At 43.8% G+C, this 18,937-nt stretch overlaps 1 protein-coding gene across 2 annotated transcripts in view; it reads left to right on the top strand.

Moving 5' to 3' along the window:
- Window positions 1–18,557, top strand: part of scaper (S-phase cyclin A-associated protein in the ER) — a 100,530-nt gene extending 81,973 nt beyond the window's left edge. For both annotated transcript variants that reach the window (XM_080761844.1, XM_080761843.1), the window contains 7 exons: window positions 926–1,143; window positions 2,946–3,101; window positions 6,690–6,939; window positions 9,034–9,183; window positions 15,758–15,949; window positions 16,944–16,992; window positions 17,702–18,557. In XM_080761844.1, the coding sequence (XP_080617970.1) occupies window positions 926–1,143; window positions 2,946–3,101; window positions 6,690–6,939; window positions 9,034–9,183; window positions 15,758–15,949; window positions 16,944–16,992; window positions 17,702–17,805 (1,119 nt within the window). In that variant the 3' untranslated portion in view covers window positions 17,806–18,557. The remainder of the gene's footprint in view (window positions 1–925; window positions 1,144–2,945; window positions 3,102–6,689; window positions 6,940–9,033; window positions 9,184–15,757; window positions 15,950–16,943; window positions 16,993–17,701) is intronic.
- Window positions 18,558–18,937: the final 380 nt, after the last annotated feature.

Here is an 18,937-nt window from a genome sequence, read left to right as displayed (position 1 = left end):
GCTAGAAAGAAAGAGAACTACGTAAATGCTTGCCATATTTTGTCCATTGGGTTAATTGGATGACATTAAAGGGGGTTTAAATAGCCTTGTGTTCCTTCTCTCAGTGGATACTGTGACCAAGGGTATCTGTATACTTCCATATATGTACTGCCATTTATAATTGCCACAAAGGCATAACAGTTTATGGGTACACTGTATATGTGGTCTTATTTTTGAGGGGAGCTAGCCCCTCCTATATACAGGTTTAATGTTTGTTCTTAGTTCAATGTTTGTTTTAAAACCGCCATTGACAATGAAGGGAAAATTTACGTCATATTGTCTCTTCATTGTTAATGGCATTTAATGTTTGTGTTGACACCGTTTGTTTTACATCACCAAGTCTAACATGAGTTAGACTTTAACCCATTTAGACCGTAGGTCATAGCTAATCCAACCGATGGATTGCGAGGACGTGTACACACGTCTTAGCGCATTTTAATTGATATCAAACGAGAGAAAAATATTCTGATTCTTTTCCTTTTTTGGGGCGGTTGGCCTGTCCTGCACCATACTCCTTGCTGTTTGCGCATGCGCGTTGCCGTTCCCTTCCCTGTTTACGGCTCAGAAAGAATGCCTCGTATCTCTTAATCTAGGGAGCTCTCTGTGGTTTTGACCAGATGGATATACTAAGCTCTTCATTTCTGACTTCTCGTTCAAAATATGAACGCGATGGATTATTCAGTGACTTAGCGAGATCATAGCGAGATAAGCAAGCAACATTATTCCTGCCGGTTTTTGTACGGAACGGAAGGGGGGCTTTCAGAGTAAAAGCTGCCATAACTGCGCGGCACCCCGAGCTGTTATTTTCACACGAGTGTGATTTTCTAAACTATTATTTTGGAAAAATCTCTTTATTATTCACTGAGGAGTTTGCGTTTCTCATCAGCTGCACGTGCCAGATGAAGACAAGTCCATCTTTGGGCGCTGTGTGAACAAGCAAGTGTTCGAGGGCCTGACCACCGGCTTGCTGCAGACCAGCGCCACCGTCCTGGGGCTCATGTGGCCCCTTGTCCCAGAGGAAAGTCGAGGAGATGGCTTTTCAGACACCAAGGCGAAGAGCGCTGCCACAGAGTCCTTCAACACCCGCACACATGACTTAATCAGGTAATCCCCCTCCCTGACACTCCCTCCTGCTATGAATCTGCCATCGTCCTCCCTCACAACACCTCTTTTTCTCCTTTCACAACCTTTTTACCTCCTTCATCACACGCCCTCCTTCACTCCTCTTCTCAGGGTTGAGAGTTGGTCAACCTTTTGCCTTCCTCTGCGGCATGCCTTGTGTAAAGAATGGGCTGACAAAATGTCAGTTCTCTTTGGAACCGGTCCAGCTAGATTCTGCTCAGAATGAGAGTGCGGTGTGAGAGCAAGGGTGGGGGGGGGGGTGGGGGGCTTCTGGCGACGTTCCAGCGTGTGCTTTTCTTCACATGTTCTTCGGCACAGCGTTAAAAAAAGAAACTCTGTTCCAGCGGGGGTGGTGGACTCGCGCCACGAGGCAGCGTAAACAAAAGTCCTCCCCTCCGGACCTGGCCTTTTGAGCCGGCTGTTTACGGTCCGGCTTGGAGGAGTCGGGGCTTCATTTGGGGGCGGTGGGGCCGTGAGGAAAGGCAGGCCCCCCGGACGCCCGAAGCCTTGAGGAAGAGCCCCGGCTTCCCAGCGGCCCTTCCCACCAGTCATGATTCATCAGGTTGGAGCAGCTGCACAGGGGCCGCCACTCTCATCCACTGACCCAGTCGTAACCCTGGAGACAGGGGAGGGCCTGAGAAAAATGGTGTCGTCAGACTGGTAATCCCAAGCAGGAACGGAAGATTTACCTCGACTGCCTGGTGTAATGTATAGGTCACTGTGCCCGTGTGCCGGGACAAAAAAAAGATCAAAACATTTGTAACGTTTTGCAAACCTGCTGCCATTATGGCGAACTTTAGATCACACAGAGAGGGGGATCATCGTTTCCTTCTGTTATTTGTTGCCTTAGCTCACTTTTATTGCTCGTAGATTGCCCCCCTCCTCCCCTCAACCTACCATTCACATGCATGCTCCACGGCATATGTAGTGTGTATGACGAGACACACTGGGACAAGACTGAACACCCGACAGGTTTTTCAGCTTGTGTGTGTGGGGAGTCGCGACCACGTCTTTGTGTTACGGCAGCCAGTGCGAGGAAAGCTCCTTTCAACCTGAGTTAAAGCTGTGGAAGAGGATGAAGTCAAAACAAGGGGGCTGCGGTTCAAGTGTCAAATGACCCATTGTGGAGGTTGAAACTAGGAGTAATTACCTGCCTGGAGAAGACCTCACTCTGAGCGGTGGTCCAAACAAAGAAAAGGTATGCAGGGGAAGAAGGAAAAAAATAAAGAAGTAAGAGAATAGGCGAGGGAGCGAAGAGGCGTTGCTTCACAGCAGCAGCCTCCTACTCCTCACTAGTCTCATGTACCCGTGCTCCAATGTCTTGATACACATCTTGTGGTTCTCTGTGGTTCCGCCTTGTAAAAAGATGGGTTTATCTGAGATCTGAGCTGTGAGAAGACGGCCCCGGGTCAGCTGTCTGTCTGGTGGCCCGGAGCGAGGGTTTGCACAAGGGGAGGCTCAACAGCCCTCTAATGACACTATTAGCAGTGATTTGTGGCTGGAATAGTACAGGGAACCTGATCATGAGACCTGTCATTGGCGAAGACAAATTGGAGATATCACAGTAATAGCAGGAGGTTGGAGGGCTGACGGTGAGATATATCGGGTTTCAATTGACATACTGTGGAGGCATGCACAGTACAGGCCTTTGTTAGCTCCTATGTTTTATCATATTTGTAAAGGAAGAGAACCCTTATTGTAGATTTTCCTTTTTTATATTTTCACATTGTGAAGAAATAAGCAGTACATTTTAATTCACTGTGCTCCCTCTTTGTTTCTCGCAGCTATGTGGTCAACATGGGCTTGATTGACAAACTGTACGGGTGCTTCCTGTCGGTCCAAGGTCCCGTTGACGAGTGTCCCAAGATGACTGCCTTCCTCCAGCAGGCCTCGGCTCTGCTGCACAGCATGTGCAAGCTGTGCTTTGCTGTGACGGGACGGTGAGCACTCACTCAAGAGACCCATCTATATATAGCATAGTGTTATATGTATGCACTATGCACACACTCACACATACAGCGGCGTTTTTCTTTATCTTCTATATTTATTTTCCAAGGCGAGCAGCACCTCACACCTCAACACTGGTGTGCGCCCTTCTCCTGTTTGCACACACTCACACATACGTATGTACATACATACATACATACACACACACACACACACACACACACACACACACACACGCACGTGCACACACACACAAAGTCACACATACACTCACACATACGCAAATACATACATACAGTACATGGAGAGTTATCATGAATTATTTTGGCATCATGTGGCTCTCTGGAGGGACATGGGAACGGCGTGGCTCCAATGTGGATCTCGGACTCAAATGTGGACAGCCTGTGAAGTTGGCCGTCTATGACATACAGTATCTGTGATGTATGACTAGAAATGTGGGCAGCGTTTCAGCCTGATGTAATACTTTAGCTATTGACAAATATCAGATCTACAATCTCATAGCTTGTAGGTCTGCTATTTTTGAAAACGTTTTTTTTACGTCAGGCCTAAATGGTTTAAAGTGAAATATTTACTTACTTACTTTAAGTTGAATTAACTTTAATTAAGTTTTACACATACATGAAAAAACGTAGTGGAGATACTTAGTTAGCCTACAGGCAATGTGCACAAGAAATGTGGTGCTGATCTATCCAGCTATTTGAGAGATTAAAGAATTCATTGTATTGTTCAAGAGTAATGCAAAGAGAATAAGATGTAATGCAGAAACGCTTTTAATGGGTGGACAATAATGGGACATAGGGTGTGTGTGTGTGTGTGTGTGTGTGTGTGTGTGTGTGTGTGTGTGTGTGTGTGTGTGTGTGTGTGTGTGTGTGTGTGTGTGTGTGTGTGTGTGTGTGTGTGTGTGTGTGTGTGTGTGTGTGTGTGTGTGTGTGTGTGTGTGTGTGTGTGTGTGTGTGTGTGTGTGTGTGTGTGTGTGTGTGTGTGTGCGTGCGTGCGTTTGTGACAGTAGCGTGCAAACATACAGTATGAGCTCATGGTGTCCCAGACATAAATATTGTAATGCTTCAGAAGAGATTCATCACTGCTGGCCTAGGGCAATCATGTGCATTCTCCTACTCTGCCAATGTCCAAGGTAAATTGAAAACACGGACTTGACTTTTTTTTTGTGCACTTCACTGGCCCACTCTGCTAAATACTATTCAATAAAATGCTAAAGGAATTGCGAGCTGGCGGTGCCTACAATTTTCCACAGCGACTGATGGAGCAGCCGGTGATTACGCCGTTATTGACCATCAGGGCTAGACGGGTGGAGATATTACAAGAAGAAGCCATGGCTGAATCATCCCTGCAGTCGGTTAGACAGCCAGGCCGTCGTTTTTGCAGATAGAGATAGGCATCTACTCTACCCCAGTGCTCTGTCACTCACCATAAACCTTAGCCTGCAGCACAGAGAGGGGTGGGGGGAGGGGGGGGGAGGAGGAGGCCACCCATGTATGCTACGGTGACCTCCACTCAGAGAGGTTCAGTGGCGCCGTTGACAGAGGCTAAGCACACAGTCACACCGAGGGACGTCAGGTCCGCCTGCTTACAAAGCGAGGAAATGCTGATCGTATAGCAGCGGGTAGCCCACTGTTGTCATGACGCAATGCCGAAATGATACTCAGAACGAGCAGCTTCTATTTAATCTCATGTTTTTCCTTTCGGTATATGTCAGATTCCGTTTGTATAGCTAGTTGGAGTTCTTGCCTGTGAAGGTTCGATGCCCAAAATCACAGCTCTAGAACAACCGCACCTTTCTTGGCTGCTTAGGGTGTTGGTGACTCATCAGTCCACGTTGCTGTGACTATGTTTTGTTTGCTGTACTCGCTCCGTGTCACCAGGCCTGCCACTGTACGCTGCCAGCTGCTGGGTGCTGTAACAATGACCAGCTGCTGGACACCAGTGAGTGAAGGAGAAGGAGGAGATCGGAGGCCTGTGTGTATGTCACTGAATATCTGTGAGAAAAAACAGTGTCGGACCTTGCAGGTTTAATGAGCCACACTGAGCTGGTTTGTGTAATTATCAGCACGCAGATAATCCACCCAGTGCCTCCGTTCTTTAAGGGATCCTCTATTGTCTGTCATAATGGGAGAATGCTCAGTAGGGTCGTGGAATATTTTAGCCATGCCAGTTGCTGTGTCAAGGGATTATGCTGGCATTAGGAGGCCGTGTTCCCGCCGAGCAGCGGGGCCTGTTGGCCAATGTCAAGTATCAGCATGCACAGCGGGTTCCATGCAGAGGTCACACAACCTCCATTCTGTATGGCTGCAAATCATAGCTTGTGCCGTGGCAGTGGTCTTAAATTACCCGTCAACGCTGACTTGCGGGGTTTCGGCAGGGTTTCTGGAAAACACTTGATGTACTTATAATGATTACCTCTCCTCAAGTCCTATCTACATATGCATTAGCATTTTAAGCATTTAGGTGACACTATCCAGATTGACTTACAGTAAGCGCTATGTTACAAAAAGGTCTCTTGGATATTATCTCTGTTATTTCAGTTTGTTTCCCGCAAGACAAACTGAAATGTGAATTGCTCTAATTGACCTTTTTTCAAAGGCCTTTCAGCATCATGTCAGACTACGTGGGGTAACATAAAATATCTATTTAAGCGTCCGCGGCATGAAAATGTTTAAGCGTTAATCAAGTTCAGTTCCACTCAAGATAAGTGGATCCACATCATCTCGTCCATTCTGCTCTGCGAGCTGCATGCTATACTTAAATCCCGAGCTGCGGAGCAGAAGCAAAGTATGTTAGAACCTGCTCCTCCCAATCATCATTATCCCCCGGCTCAGTTGTGGCGTGTGATGTGCTCTAGCAGGATGAAGTTACCAATCCCTTTAACCAATAGGGTGGCATCCTGTCCAACACAAACAAACACACAGCCTTCAATCCTATAAATTGAGTCTACATTAAATGTGCTGTAGCAATGCAGCACTGTGCCAAGCAGTCCAATGCAATATTCAATTTTTTTGCCAGGAGCTCTTATTATTCTACCCAGTGTAGAATTGGGATAGCAGCAGCCTTCTTTGACTCTGTGAATGTAACTAGTTAAGTCACTTAATCCAGTAGGTATGTGGCGCTAACGGGACACTATCTGTATCTGAAGGGAAAGTATGGTCTAAGCCCTTGCCTGGTGAGTAAATCTAGAACCCACAGAGGTCTAGTCTGCTATTTGCTCCCTCAGTCGTGGGCCACTGCGGTGAGGAGGGCAGCCAACACCTTCTCAGGTTCAGTAACTCTTTTCGCTGTATGTCACCATGGCTCTTCGATTCGCAACAAATGCGGATGACCCAAAAGCTATGTGGCATGTCGAACCATAGCCTGATTTATTGCTGGGGTTGCAGGGAGCTGAAGATGTACTTAAGGGTGAGATAAGAACACAGTAAATGTCTGAATGACATTTCATCATAAGCCTCTGCATGACAATGATTGATCAAATCAAATCCACATGGTGCCTTTTGCGTTTCCAAAAAAGCGGGTTCTGCTGCTCGTAACTGATCTGAGTCTGTCTTTTTCAGCTCTTCCAGTATATTTGACAACAAGCGCCAGGATCCAACTGGGTTGACGGCCCTGCTTCAGTCCACAGACCTGGTGGGAGTGGTACACACACTCTACTGTATCCTGTTGCACAGTTCCCTACCAGAGTCCGCTGCCCAAGGCCCACAGAGTCCCCCGCAGGACCCTTACTCCCCAGCGGTCATCCAGGTGGCCCTGCAAGGAGTCCGCTTCCTCAACAGCTTTGCCCTTCTTGACCTTTCTGCCTTCCAGGTACCTAACGCACACTCCTAGCATTGTGCACATTCCATCTCCTCTCACACATACGAATGGCAAACTCCTCGTGTGTGTGTGTGTGTGTGTGTGTGTGTGTGTGTGTGTGAGACATTTACAACATAGATGTACCGTATATTGGAGGCTTGTTATAGGATAGCATCCGCTGTTGAAAGTGCAGTCAAAGCCTTCTGCCACTGGTTGTACACCAAGCGGGCAGCTATATGTACACCAGCCATTTGGATGCCAACAAATGTTTGAAGGGTTGCGAGGAACCCATGTGTAAATGATAAGCTGGATGCTGGCGTGTCTGCGAGCAGCCATTAGGAGAGGAGCTGTTCTCCTTGGGATTGAGCTGACCTGTGGACATAAACATGGGTATCCTCTGACCCGGGTCAGCTGCCAGGGTTAAATGGAGCCCGACCGCTCAGCAGTTTGGATGGACCTGGAGTGATTAGCACTGTATCCCAGGCCGTACATTACCCGCCCTGATGAAGAGAGGGCGACAGCTTCACTGTGCTAAGTCACCGCATAAACAGAAAGGCGCAAGCCGGGGGAAGTGAGAACGTTATTAATTATTTTAATGTCTTGTGGTAATTACTGTGAAGCGGCTTCCTCTTTCTGACCTGCCATACTCTGGCTATTCAAAACAGCTGGAGGTCAAAGCATTTCAGTGCCACAGTTTTATGTACATTTTAAATAATGTGTCTTTGTGGCGGGGAGTTGTTATCACCTTGTGGTTCACATTAACCCACTGCACGAGCTAATACATGGAGGTATTGCAGTGGACGATGCGATGATCAAAACCTAGAGAAGACATTTTCTAATGGAATTTAACCACATTATCCTTGGCATCTCTATTAGAGCATGTCATTATATGTGAACATCTTCAAAATGATTATTTGGAAATGTTTCAAACAGATAGATAGGTTATTTTAAAATAGTCAAAGTCTAAAGTAGGGCTTAAGGCTAGCGGTTATAACAGATTCTGCTAAGTATTGGTAAAGTAATTAACAATCATGTAGTTATCAAAAAGAAATGTATGAAACGGAGGCTGCCTCTGCAGAGTGTATTCATTTTATATAACCATACAACTTGGAAGTTAAATATCCCACTTATACCATGGCCACTTGCCAACAATTCAAATGCAAGTAGTTGTTATTACTTTGTGAAATTCCTTATTAAATTAATATTAACGACCTCGAAATGAGTACCAGCTGAGTTACAACTTCTAGTACAATATCAACATGTTTTATGTTCCCCTAAAAGGTTGAAAGTTATATTGAAATCTTAAGTTGAAGCTAATGTTTGCTAAATGATACAGTGACATTTGTATTATTTTGTATTAAATTAGAGCGGTGATGTCTGAGACCACAGCCTCGTCACAGGTTATCTTAAAATATTGACCAATCTAACCATCTCTGACCAATTAGATTTGAGTATTCTCTGTGGCCATGGATTAAAACATTTTCAAAATGAAAAATCTGAACAATGCATTTAAGTACATATTATTTCTGCTTACCTAAATCAGCGCTATACTGCCGAAATGGCATTGTTTGAGAGCTGTGAGCTTTGCTAGCTTGTTGTGGTTGCATGGCGCATACAGTTTGTTTGATGGATGCGTTGCCAGCCTCCAAGGGGTTATTGAAAATAGTACTGAAAATAGCATTGATCCTCTCAGGTATTGTGTTTATGGAAGTGTTTACTTCCAGCACTCACACACCCACAACTTCCAGTCGGTTTTGTGATGACCTTTTGGTGCTCTATCACGCTGACATGTTTAATAAATACTGCCTGTGAACTACTGATAGCATCTCATCTCCAAGCGGGATTAGGGGTTTTCTATGGACCCCTTTAACCCAGTGGTGGCATGTGAAGAGTCACAGTTATCACCCAATGAGTTACTGCCAGTAGGAAATCAAAATGACTGCCCTTTGTGTTTAAAATAAATTGCAGACACTATCTATAATTACAAATATTGGTTCATAGTGAAAATGTTATGCTTAATTTCTGTGATGAAGGTTCACGCATGACTGAAGTACTGAGGTATGGTGGCACTCACTGACCATGCTGTAACTGTGTGTTGTGTTCCAGTCTGTCCTAGGAGCTGAAGGCCTGTCTCTGGCCTTCCGCCACATTGTCAGCTCTCTGCTGTGGTACTGTACCCAGCAGTCCTCTGAAAACCTGCTCCACGAAGTCATCATCTGTGTGGGATACTTCACAGTCAACCACCCTGACAACCAGGTAAATATCTCTTTTGGGTCACTGGAGCAAAAACCTTTGTACTTTGGACCACATCCACACTAATACATATTTCATTTTAAAATTATCTCCGTCCACACAAGCGTTTTAGCATTGTTTCTGAAATCATCAACGTCCATTCTAACATGCACGATACACATATCACATGACCATTCACATGCACTATGCAGGTCAAGGTATAGCCCACAACAAAATTCTAAATTAATTTGGAAACGGCAATCTGAGCGGTGTGAATGGTGTCAGGAAAGGGTTGTTAAATCTACAGCATCCAGTGTCAAAAACAGTCAGACAGTCGAACTGCACAATAAGACTCACAAATATCAACAAAAACATCTAAATCTAAACCTTGCAGAGCAATGTGCAGGCCGTAGGGGAAATCTTTCTTTTAGAAATTATTATAATTAACTGTTATTAAAGATTCATATTTAGTAACTGTTTTATAAAAGCAATAACTCAAACCAGGTGTCATTGTTTACATTTTTAATTCCTGTCCACTGTGTCCAGACTAAAGCGTTTTCAAACTAAAACAGGGTCAGCAGCGTTTTATAAAGTCTCGGTTTTAGGGGTTTGAAAACGAGTTGTGTGTACAGATGTTAGGCATAATTGTGCCCAAGTTATGCATTTTAAAATTGAAACATATTTTGTTGTGGCTGTACTGTAGTATATAATACACAATATGCATACTATGCTAGGAGGCTGGCAATGGTTGCTTTTTATCAAACATTTCACAAGAGCCAGAAAGAAAAAGAGAAATGCATAGTGAATTAAATTATTTTTATTCTATACATTTAATTTTTTTGTTCAGGAGAATCCTAACTATTTCTCTTCTTTTCAGTCTTATTGTTAATCAAGATCAACAACGCTTTCAAAATTGGTGTTTTTAATATCTTCATACACTTGTTGCTCATGTATTATTTATAGAGTTTATATGTTGGCCATAATGGTATCAAAAGACCCCAGATAAATGATTCATGCCTTGGCACCTCTCTACATTTGGTCAGCGTGTCGTCTCTTGTCCCTCAGGAGTTGTACCACCTATTGTTCCGTCCCGCTGAAGCGGGTAGCTCTATCTATGGACTCTGGGGCGTGTGCAAGCCCCAGTGTTCTGACTACGGACTTGGTGGAAGTGAGCAGGATGCGATGAGGCAGACTTGGCTGTTGTGTAATTGGCTGTCATGCATGGTCTGTCTGCAGGGCCCCTGATTAGCCGTGCTGCAGTTGGCTGGGCTTTAGCTAAGTCGGCTGGCCTGGCAGTCAGAAACAGCAGCCAGAGCTTCAAACTACTATCACGTCACTTATATCCTCACAGCTGCGATCAACCCCCATCGCAACAATTTATTGGCTGATTACCGATTCTAATTTGCCACATATTTTAGTTCTAATTAAAGGATCTGCCTCCACTTTAATGGCCACTGAGCTCTCCTCACTGCTCCTATCCAATTTAATTACTCTGATGTACAGAATTAGCATTTGTTGGCCATTTTAGATCTGATTTGCATATTTTATTGGATAATTGAATGAAGGCTGATGATTGAATTAAGGAGGTGACACATTATTGGGTTTTGTACTCTCACTACGGAGTTAACAGGGGAGCCATTCTCAAACTGTTTGGCCTTATTCAGGCTGAGTGCCATTTGCTAATTTGAAATGCTCTAATGCAGAAATATTTCATTCCCATCTTGGACAAAACCTATGGGAAATGATATTAAAGATATTATGCGTGCGTGTCATAATCTGTCCTGCTTTAACAAATACAATTAACGGTAAACAAAAGTGTGTGTGTGTGTGTGTGTGTGTGTGTGTGTGTGTGTGTGTGTGTGTGTGTGTGTGTGTGTGTGTGTGTGTGTGTGTGTGTGTGTGTGTGTGTGTGTGTGTGTGTGTGTGTGTGTGTGTGTGTGTGTGTTAATGAAAATAAAACGTTATAACAAAATAAGATATGTAGATTTCAATTATAAATCTGATTGCGTAATAGAGCATGACCGAGAACCAAGTTCCACACAGACACAAAGCTGATGGTTGCCAGTGGTCCAGCTCCTGGAATGTGTCCATGTAGTTCCGCACCGAGATGGATGGAGCCGAGGGGAATATTTAGAGCAGCTTGAGCTTTTCTCAGGCTAATGTAAGCATTGGCAGAACACAAAAGCGGGCCAAGCCCGAGGCCCACGCGGTCATGGAGACTCTGCTGATTCACTGTCGGCACACCATCCTTTGTTTATACGTATATGCTTTGGAAGTAAGGCCGCTCATAAAAAGCAGAAGTTTGAGGGGGACGCTCTATGTGGTGATGTATTCCCTCAGCTCCGGGGGCATGAATAATTCACTTTGTCGTACAAAAAGCCATTGGGAGAGTGACATATGTAGCCGTGTGTGCTGCTCAAGTGTACTGTAGCTCTGCTCATAGGGGCCACGGAGCCATGTAGCCATATGTTGCATTGTCTGTTTCCGTGGGTCCGTAGAGACGGCAGGCCAAATGAAACGTCTTCTGTAACTGACTGCTGTCACTGTACTTCCTGTTTCCCCTGGAGTGATATGTACCGGTAATCTCCCTTGTCTATCCACCCCAGTTTACACTGATTCATTTATGAATCATCCATGGTGATGATGTGCACATTCTTTGAGCTGAGGAAAATGTAATTGTAAACTGTTGACACGTTAACCCACCTGACTCCGGCTTGCTTTCTCGGCGGCAATCAGCAGATTGACTGGAGTATGGAGGCCTTAAGAAAACTTTGCTTTTTCAATGCATGGAAAGTGGCCACACACACGCAAGCACAGTCAGCCGCTCATACAAATTTGCACACGCAAACAGACACTCACACACACACACAGTCACACACACACAGAGGTATTCATGTAGATCTTATTTCAGGTATGGAGTATGGAAGATTTTTAATGGGATAATTGCATTTCCCTAGATTGACTGCTCAGATTGACTGCTGAATTCCCCCCTTTGCTTTGCCATATTTCTATTGGTTGCTTTCGTCATTATAAGCATTTATGCAAACATCTTCCAAAACTATGAATCATCGTCTTGAATGAACATCCCACACACATCTCCAGGGCTCGGCTTTATCTGTGGGGGTCATTCCTCTCTTTCCCATTCTCTACGAGGGCGTTTCCTCTGCCCTGCAGGCCTGAGCCCGACTCTGGGCCTTGTAATCCCCGCTAACCTGATGTTGAAACGCTCCCTTCAACAGTCCATTACTGCCAAGACAACCAAACCCTCGCTGCCTCCAGGGTAAAGCGTGGCTCGTGCAGAGTGCAGACCACTGGGAGCCAACGCTGGGGAATGCACACTGTGCATCACCCAGCAGAGTAAACACAGGGGGAGAGACACAGACACATGCTCCGCTGATTGGCAGCAGAGGAGTCTGATTGTTAGCTCGGTTGATGATTTACACCCTCCTTCAAGGGTGAACGCCGGTCCAACTGATTTAAGTGATGCTGAGGACATTTTTATCCCCGTAAACCTTTCAGTGAGGAGGTTCCATTTGTCCATAATACCACAGTCGGGAGAGTTTCAGAGCAGAACTATCAGCAGCAGGATCTGGGACGGCATGACAGCGTCAGCTCAGAGAGAGATAAATAAAGAGTTATTAGACTTTATTGTGTAAACACCAGGTTTTTATGAGGTTTTAAGACAACTGGCAATTGCCTTAAAAGTCAAGTTGGGGTTTCTATGTCAATGTCTACGTCGCCACCATGTAATTGTCCTGAACCAATTTACAGAGCACTCAGCCCACGTCTCAATAAGCCATTGTTAAAGCTGGTAAGCCAGTAGTTAAGAGTAGCTCTTTGCTGCCTGTGGTCTGTGATGTTTTCTGGTCTGCGGTGTCTGTCGGATCAATAAAGGTAGTTCCACTGTGATGGATCTGGTTTTTGTTGTAGAGAATAAGACTTAGGCCAACACATTGTCAGAGCTGTCTAGGTGGACAGAGATTCTGCTTTGCTTCACCCCACTTTTGTATAACCCACTTAGGTAGATTTTAATGAGATCACCTTGTTGCAGTTAATCAGAGATATATTTATTTTCGTCAAGGTATCATTGCCTGCAAATGCATGGCCTAAATATTCCATTCAAGCTTTGTTTGCATCTGAATGAGGCCTGTTTTCTATTTTTGGCTCCATTCCTAAATCTGGTTCAACTTTCCACTTCACCATTGGTGTTTGCCCGTGAATTTGTTTGCGTTTCAGAACGTTAACTTTACACACTCTTTGTTGTATTTGTGGACAGTGAGAGGTAGTTATGTAATGGAAGGCCCATAAAAGCGTAGCCTTGTTTGAAAATGCCAGATCTCTGAAGTTAAGAAAGAGCAGAGCAGTCAGGCACTTGAGTTTTTACGGGGTCTGTGTTATAACGGGCCCCATGCAATGGTTCAGATGCTTGTTGCTCCTTTTTATGATGTCAGCGCTTGAATAGATACCGGTACTTGAGTTGAACAGGGAGAAACAAAACTGCGACCTAATCCTCTTGTTGAAGAAGGCGTTTTTGTGCACTGGTTTTGCTCTTCACCTGGGAGAAGCCTGGAAAGTTGGCAGTAGACTTGGTTTCCCTCACTAGCAACATTAGCCTTTGTTTTATGTCTTTCTCCATCAGGCACTTGAGGGTGGACAATTTGTTTAGGCAGCTGAAGATGGAACTCTGCATGGCGGAGGATTATGAGATTGCGAGTTGATTTGTGAGTTGACTCTCCTCAGAGCCTCAGCGCCCAACACTTAGCATGGTGTTAAATTATGATACCTACGACATAAATGCTTTGGATTATAATATTCAGCAGCAGGAGGACCCACGAGAACAAATCATTATTTTGAGCTTTGCGCTGAATCGTGGTTTTGGCTATCTCATGAATTCAAAGGCCCCAAATTTATGACCAGCCGCAGACAGTTTGTCTTTGGGCCATGTTGCAACAGGAAAGATAAAATTGATTGTGGACATAGTGAAAGTATTATGAAAATGCTGAAATCACTGAAATTAAGCAGCTCTACTTTGAAAACAACCAGAGCCGTCTATTTTATTTATTCGTTCGTCCTACAGTGCTACAGTGGATGGTTGCACATTCCATTGTGAAAAACATTTTGTGGATTGGGTTCAGGCTCTAGTTCCGACATACTATTGGTCCGACGGTCATTAGACTGACAACCTACCCCTAACCATAACCGACGGTCATTAGACCGACAACCTACCCCTAACCATAACCGCATACCTTTGATATATATATAGTAGCGAGAGAGAGAGAGAGAGAGAGAGAGAGAGATCTCCACATTATATGTAAGTACGTACATACATACGCAGACACACACAAACACACAATGATTTCAAGCATCCAACTACTTGCGTTGTACTTAAACACGTAAAACGAAACCAGCTTCTCATATTGTCAAGGAATCATTCAAGTATAGTTTTCCCCAGATATTTTGCATACACATACAGTACTTTAACATGGCCATTGTGGTTTCTTTAAACAAATAATAATAGGAAATGGCATGTTTAAGTGGCCCTTTGAACGCTGCTGTAGAACTGCGACTCTGAAACGCTTCACCTTGAACTGATAAAAGCGGTGAATTATCACTGTTTATCGTGCCCTTAAACCTCTAGAGTGCATTATCAAAGGCAGAATGCATTGGAGGGGCATTATGAAGTGTATTTTCGGAATCTTGTAAATCCTGCAAATTTATGTCGCCGTGTCCAGGGGACCTCACCTCGCCCTTCTGGTTTCCATTGGGGTTGAGCTCCACTCCCGGTCTCTGTACCTGTAAAGCAGTGGGGTGTTTTTCTAGCCAGGATTTACTATGATGACCCCACCCCCCAGGGCTCCCAGAGAAGGTTCTGATGGTCTTCCCAGGCTCAGGGGAGATGCCCAGAGCATTAGGCCAAGACCCCTTCCTTTGGATCCCCCCTCCCACCTTCTCTTTAATCAAACGAGGCTGTGAGCGATTTGGTTTTTTTTAATATCGGTGGCCCGGATGTGATGGTGTTTGATTGACGGCCTGTGATGGACGAGAGCAGGATGTCATGAGCTCCGTTAATGGTATTGCTCATTTCTTAAAGTGGGGGTGGCCGTGCAACTGTGTAGGTTTCTCCACGCCCTGCCACCCCCCGCCTCCACCCGTTGCACGCATCTTGCACTGTGAATGCCCTCTCAACCTGATCTGCACTCCCTCAGGATAGAAGTATAGGCTGTCTCGCTGACAGCCTATACTCAGTGGAACTAATAACGTGTGTCGAGACCAAACTCTGCTTTATCCGTTGATAATGTCATCGGGATACTCTGATGTGTATTTCTCATTTCCCCCCATTGTTTCACAACAGCTCCACCAATTACCGCCAGTATACCAATACAAAGGACGAAACAAAACATCCCCATCATTGTGTTTTATGGCCTGTAATTGTATGGTGGAGGCTATGCCCTCCAGTTCTCCTCCTAATGGCTGTTTGTGTGTTGTTTTAGTGGCAGATTTACATGTGGGAGGAGCGCACAGCAATGAGTTACGAGCAGCAGTGCCACTGGCTGACTGACTGACTGACTGGCCCTGCTCTGCTCTGTGTGTGTTCCAGGTGATAGTGCAGTCTGGCCGGCAGCCCAGCGTGCTGCAGAAACTGTGTCAGCTGCCCTTTCAGTACTTCAGCCACCCGCGCCTCATCAAAGTGCTCTTTCCCTCCCTCATCTCAGCCTGCTATAACAACCCCCAGAACAAGGTCATCCTGCAGCAGGAGATGAGCTGTGTACTGCTAGCCACATTCATTCAGGTAAAACCTGAGATCATGCTTACACACAGGCATGTTGATTTTTTTTTTTTACTTTTGGGAGCATTGCATTGACTTACATTCATTTCACATCTCCTTCTAATTGACATGCCTTATGTTAGCTCTTACCCTATGGAACTGCTGTCAAATTGAACTGGTTTGATGGCCAAAATGCATCCTAAAATCAGACAGGAACTCACACACACAGACACACACACACACTCACACACACACACACACACACACACACACACACACACACACACACACACACACACACACACACCTACACTCGAGTTAATCATGTTAATTTAGTATTACATCAAAAACTATGACCAAACAACACAAATCATGCACACATCTATACTTCAGCGCATCACAAAGCTATACAGCCTTTTGCAAGTTGACCATATACACACTGCATTTCCCACCTAACCAAGTATAAAGTAAGAGCAAAATGACTGCTGTGTGGATGGCCGATATCAGCTCTGGGCCTGTTGCAGCCTAACGTTTACAAAGATGAATCACTTCCTCCATGCGGATTTACCTGCCACTAGTTCAATTTATGGTAAACAGCTTGTCTGTTTCATCCTCCTCTGACAACACACCCCTCAACTATTCCACTAACACCACTGTTTGGGCACAGATTAACTTTCATTCATAGGCAGACAAAGTTAGTGTCTTTTCTTTCAAACAACCAAATGATGCATGGTTTCCAGCCCTGATGCCCCTATTGTTGAGTTAACCTTAGAAAAGTCGGTAGAGTAAAACAAATTTGACTAAGAATGATGACTTTGTCCCACTCTTTGAAAATCGTTTAATTTGTAGGTCACAATGATATATTTTAGTGGTTAGCTCGTAAAATACTGATATCCGTTGCTATTAGCTGTAAGGCTTTTTACTTTGGTTTTTATAAATTATATGGAAAATTAGGCAACTACCAGTGAAGTATTCTGCTATAAAAGGCACTGACATCCCTTTTTTTAAACTCCTCTAGGACTGTGCCTCAAGTGAGAAAGAACCGCAGAGTAAAACGAAGCAATATGGTAAGTTATTTTGTAATGGGTTAAGAAATATGAGGCATCGTAAACAACGCAGAAATGTTTATTTTGTATCGTGCCGAGCAGCTCCTCTGTCTGGGAGGTTTGCAGGCGAACTTGAGCATAATACTGTATGTAGTCCATTAATGTGCTTGAAGAGACAATAATTGAAGAATATCACCACAGTAAGTACATTTGTACACAGAATGTAATTGTGGACAAATTCTGAACGTTTTAGTTGTCTTGATTTAATTTCTCCTAGACATTATTTAAAGGACCACTTCACCACTTTTCAACCTATCTTCACAGAATTGGTCCTCGCTAATGATCATAATAAAATAGCAAAATAAATTCCTACTCAGTCTGTGTCTCATAGGAGGGCTGTGGGCAGTTCAGAAACCTGTCCACCAGTGACATCATCGATGGGGGAATCCCAGCTAATAGAAACTGCAGACTTTCTATTCCTGAAAAGTTGCAATGCGATAATGGAAGCCATTGTTCTCACAATAATAAAAATCTTGTTTAAAAAAACATCTGCCTAACGATTATGGGTTTCTGAACTGTCTACAGCCCTCCTATGATACACATACCAAGTAGAAAAATTGTGGTATTTTATTATGAACATTATTGAGGACCAATTATATTAAAATAGGTTGAAAAGTGGTGAAGTGGTCCTTTAAGTTGCGATACATTATCCTGTATTTGTCTCCTGCAGACAAAGCTTCTCAACTGCTGGATTACTGCGAGTTGTCTAACCGCTTTCCGAGAGATCAGTGGGACTCAGCCCTGCAGTTTTTCCTGAAGAAGCAGGAGGAGTAATATATAGTCGCACAACTATCCTCAACAATGGATATGCACAATATAAACACTACAAAAGAGATGGCCACATCAGGCTCTCCTCTGCTTTTCTTTTTTGAATTTTGACTTGAGGTCTACTCGGTTGGATTAAGAATGTACACAATCAAATCCTGAGTATTAGTTTAACTCATTAGAGTTGAATGAATGCTATGGATTTAGCTGTGTAGGGTTATAGTCTTCAAGCCTTGCCAAAATGTGTTAAATCTTAGAATTCACAAGCCTTATGTTGATTTATGTGTGGTTCTCTATAGTCATCATTGGGCATTTTGCACAAAATAGTTACATTGTTTGTATGTTGTATCAAGTTCTGAGACAGTTCAGTGCCCCAAACTATAGGTTTCTGTTTTATATGTTGTGGACAGAACGATCTTCTTGTTGATAGATCAGAGTTGATAAAATAATAAACCACTTACAATTACTGCCATACATTTCCGTTTAAATAGCCTCTAGTTTATTCTTTTTATCAAAATGTGAATGGCCTGAAAATGGTGTACCTATACAGTTGAGTTTACATAGTGTTATAAGGCTATATTGCTAATATTTTGTTGTCTTATGTATGCTATTTTGTTATTTATTAAGTTGCTGTTAAATTGCTATTTTTTCCACTTGTGTATTTTCATGTTAATTTTTCCTGTTGGGAAGCTCCTAAAAATTAATATAATTTATTGAATAATGTCCTTTCTATCACATTAAATAATTCACGTCACGTGGTGCATTATTGTTCTCTGTGTATCTTTTTATATAGAGTTGATACTTTTAACAATTTATGTTAACCACTTTCAAGCTGGTGTCCATATATATTTTGGGTATGTCAAATGCGAAAATGTATATTGGCTATACTGTATAGGCTACAAGTTCACAGTTGTGAAGCGACGCTTGTGAGCTTGTACCCGATATTTTCGTGCGACACCGTTGTACGACTAAAGGCTATAATATAGGGCTTACATGGTTAAAGCCCTGTACCCTTTTCATTCTTTATGCATATGTATAATTATGTCAACAAAACCTATCATTGTAGCATATTTATATTGCCTGAAGCCAGGCAAAACGCAGATTTTAGAAAAGTATTAAATCGTTATAATCTCAATGATGG

This window comes from Protomyctophum bolini (genome assembly GCF_963924005.1).
Source record: "Protomyctophum bolini genome assembly, chromosome: 4".
NCBI classification, from domain to species: Eukaryota; Metazoa; Chordata; class Actinopteri; order Myctophiformes; family Myctophidae; genus Protomyctophum; species Protomyctophum bolini.
Note: the sequence above shows the minus strand (reverse complement) of the source record. Positions and strands in the feature narration are given on the sequence as shown.